At 42.1% G+C, this 3,549-nt stretch overlaps 1 protein-coding gene across 2 annotated transcripts in view; it reads right to left on the bottom strand.

Annotated features, from left to right (window-relative positions):
* The window catches only part of RBM27 (RNA binding motif protein 27), an 83,209-nt gene that overhangs the window by 24,927 nt on the left and 54,733 nt on the right, over positions 1–3,549 (bottom strand). For both annotated transcript variants that reach the window (XM_017513230.2, XM_017513231.1), the window contains one exon: positions 2,827–2,980. In XM_017513230.2, coding sequence (XP_017368719.1) covers positions 2,827–2,980 — 154 coding nt within the window. The remainder of the gene's footprint in view (positions 1–2,826; positions 2,981–3,549) is intronic.

The following is a 3,549-nucleotide window of genomic DNA, read 5'->3' as shown; positions in this document are numbered from 1 at the left end:
AAAACTTGTGCATGCTTCGTGAAGTTCTCGTGTTGTGTTTTTCAGCTCCATCAATTCATTTATATTCCACTCTAAGTTGTCTATTCTGGTTACATTTCGTCAAATCTTTTTTCAAGGTTCTTAGTTTCTTTGCATTGGGTTAGAACATGTTCTTTTAGCTCACAGAATTTTCTTATTAGCCACCTTCTGAAGCCTGATTCTGACAATTCAACACACTCATTCTCCATCAGGCCTTGTTCCCTTGCTGATGACGAGCTGCGACCCCCTGAAGGAGGAAAGGCATTCTGATTTTGGATGTTTTCAGCCTTTTTGCACTGGTTTCTTCCCATCTTTGTGGATTTATCCACCTGTCGTCTTTGTAGTTGACGACTTTCAGATTGGGTGTCTGAGTGGACCCAGTTTGTTGATAATGAAGTTATTTCTGTTTCTTAGTTTTCCTTCTAACAGTCTGGCCCCTCTGCTGTAGGTCTGCTGAGGTCCACTCCAGGCCCTGCTTGCCTGGGGATCACCTGCAGCAGCTGCAGAACAGTAAAGGTTTCTACAAGTTTCTTCTTCTGCTGTCTTTGTCCTAGAAGGATACCCACCAAATGTCTGAGCTCTCCTTTATGAGGTGACTCTTTCGTTATATGGGGGTCAGGGAACTCCTTGAGGAGACAGTCTGCCCTTTATAGGAGCTCAAGTGCTGAGCTGTGGGCTCCATTGTTCATTCAGAGCTGCTGTGTGATTTCCCATGTGGTGACCTACTGCGCCAGCTGAAATAGTGGTGCTGAGATTCATGGAGCTTTTTTGCTAGGGAATCTCCTGGCCTGGCTCCCTGTTTTAGTCCCCTTTTTAATCAGCTGAATGGGCGACTCTGCCTTCCCGGAGCTCCATTCGCCAGCCAAAAGGGCACCCAGTCCTGTGTATTTTGTATTGAGAACCGCCACACCGGGGCGTTGGCAAAACAGCCGCTCCGGCCAAAAGAGTCACACTGGCGACCCATAGGGCTCCTCCACCTGGGAATCTCCTGATCCATGGCAACAAAAATCCATCTGGAAATGCAGCATCCACTCACCCTCTGCACTTTCACTGGGAGCTGCAATCCTGAGCTTTTCCTAATCAACCATCTTGGATCTCTCTCCGATCATATCTTTTATATGTTTTAAGTATATGAAGCACTTCTTTTCCTTTTTTTTTTTTTTCTTTGAGACAGTCTCTTGCTCTGTCACTTAGGCTACACTGCAGTGGCAGGATCTCAGCTTACTACAACCTCCACCTCCCAGGTTCAAGTGATTCTCCTGCTTCAGCCTCCCAAGTAGCTGGGATTTACAGGTGAGTGCCACCACACCTGGCTAATTTTTGTATTTTTAATAGACACAGGGTTTCACCATGTTGGCCAGGCTGGTCTCAAACTCCTGGCCTCTAGTGATCCACCCAGCTCGGCCTCCCAAAGTGCTAGTATTACAGGTGTGAGCCACTGCATCTGGCCCCGTATGAAGCATTTTTAAAAAGAGAATGTGTGTGTGTGTGTGTGTGTGTGTGTGTGTGTGTACACATGTTGTTCCATATAAGTAAATAAAAACAGTATAGCTTTAAATCAAAAGATAAGGCCAGGCATATCAGATCATGCCTATAATCCCAGCACTTTGGGAGGCTAAAGTGGATGAATCACTTGAGTCCAGGAGTTTAAAACCAGCGCCAACACCCACCCACCCACCCATGCACGCACACACGCAAAATTAGCCAGGCATAGCCAGGCACGGTGGTGTGTGCCTGGGGTCCCAGCTACTCAGGAGGCTGTAGTGGGAGGACTGCTTGAGTCCGGGAGTCAGAAGCTGCAGTGAGCCAAAACTGCACCACTGCACTCCAGCCTGGGCAACAGAGTGAGACCCTGTCTCAAAACATAAAAATAGGCCAGGTGTGATGGCTCATGTCAGTAATCCCAGCACTTTGGGAGGATGAGATGGGTGGATCACCTGAGGTCAGGAGATGGACACCAGCCTGGCCAACATGGTGAAACTCCACCGCTACTAAAAATACAAAAAAATTAGCCGGGTGTGGTGGCGCATGTGTGTAGTCCCAGCTACTCAGGAGGCTGAGGCAGAAGAATCACTTGAACCTGGGAGGCAGAGTTTAGTGAGCTGAGATCACACCACTGCACTTTAGCCTGAGTGAGACTCTATCTCAAAAAAAAAACAAAACAAAAAAAAACCACTTTGGTTCAATTCTTTGAAATACTAACTTCCACAACACCGTCTTCTTTAATTCATCTTATTTTGGTTTGATGACAACACTTAAGTATCAGGGATAACAGAATAAAATTCAAACTTAATCTAGCCTTCCAGTACTCTCAATGACAACGTAACACCCAACCATAAATTCATAAATTCAAATAACTAACAAGTAGACAGTGAAATACAAAGCTATGATTTATTTGATCTTGGATTACACATTACACTGCCTAAAATTCTCAACATTAGAACCATCCTCAACCAACTACTATTTTACCAGAATATAAAAGGTCAGTTGACAAAATTATAATCTTGGACATTACCAAAAATATCAGCTACCTAGTGTTAACATTAACTCAGGTATTTAAAAAGTCATTTGTTCTGAGACAGCACTATAAACAAAAATACAGTAACGACCCATTCTCTTTCAGGAAGAGACTGCACTAAAGAATCAAATGAATTCATAAGAACAAACATGGTTTAACAAGTCCATCATAAAAGTGGGTATACAAATGATCAGAATAACCACTGACTCATTTAAGCAAGGTGAGCTGATAGAAATATTTCCAAGACTCATAAAATGCCTGGATTCTGTCACTGACATAGCCACATTTACCTGGATATTAACAATAGTTCCAAATTTGCTGAAGTGTTCATTGAGCTTAGTAATGTTGTTCAATTCCTGAGGGATTTTCTTGACTTCTAATTTGGTATTTGTATACTGATTCTTTCGTAAGAACCCCGGTTTATTTTGATTGTTATTTCCTTGCCTAAAAGAAAGATTAATATATCTTGGTTAATTCTCCTACTTCATACCTAGGCAAGAGATATAACCACCAAGAATTTAAGTTTATATATATATACTTTGTTTTTTTCTTTTTTTGTTTTAAAGTGCCTTTTGTTGCTAGGCATGGTGGCTCACATCTATAATCCCAGAAAACTTTTTCAAAATCCTCATTATATTCAAAATTCAAACCATAGAAAATATATTAACATCAAGAAACAGGTTAGAGGCTGGGTGCAGTGGCTCATGCCTGTAATGCCAGCACTCTGAGAGGCCAAGGCAGGAGGAATGCTTGAGCCCAGGGGTTCCAGACCAGTCTGGGCAACATAGTAAGACCCTGTCTCTATATAATTAATTAATTGATTAATTTTTTAAAGTGCCTCTTGTAAGCCCTTAACATTCTTCAGAAATTACTAAGCAATTTTCACATTGTTCTCATCACATGAGAATAAAAAAGTTGAAGAGAAAGGTGAACGCAAAAGATTACCAAAAGAAAATGCCCAACTGAAGCTTAAAATCATATGCCAAAAAGAATACCACAATTATCAAGGAGTC

The sequence above is a fragment of the Cebus imitator genome, unplaced genomic scaffold (genome assembly GCF_001604975.1).
Source record: "Cebus imitator isolate Cc_AM_T3 unplaced genomic scaffold, Cebus_imitator-1.0 Scaffold489, whole genome shotgun sequence".
In the NCBI taxonomy this organism is placed as follows: domain Eukaryota; kingdom Metazoa; phylum Chordata; class Mammalia; order Primates; family Cebidae; genus Cebus; species Cebus imitator.
Note: the sequence above shows the minus strand (reverse complement) of the source record. Positions and strands in the feature narration are given on the sequence as shown.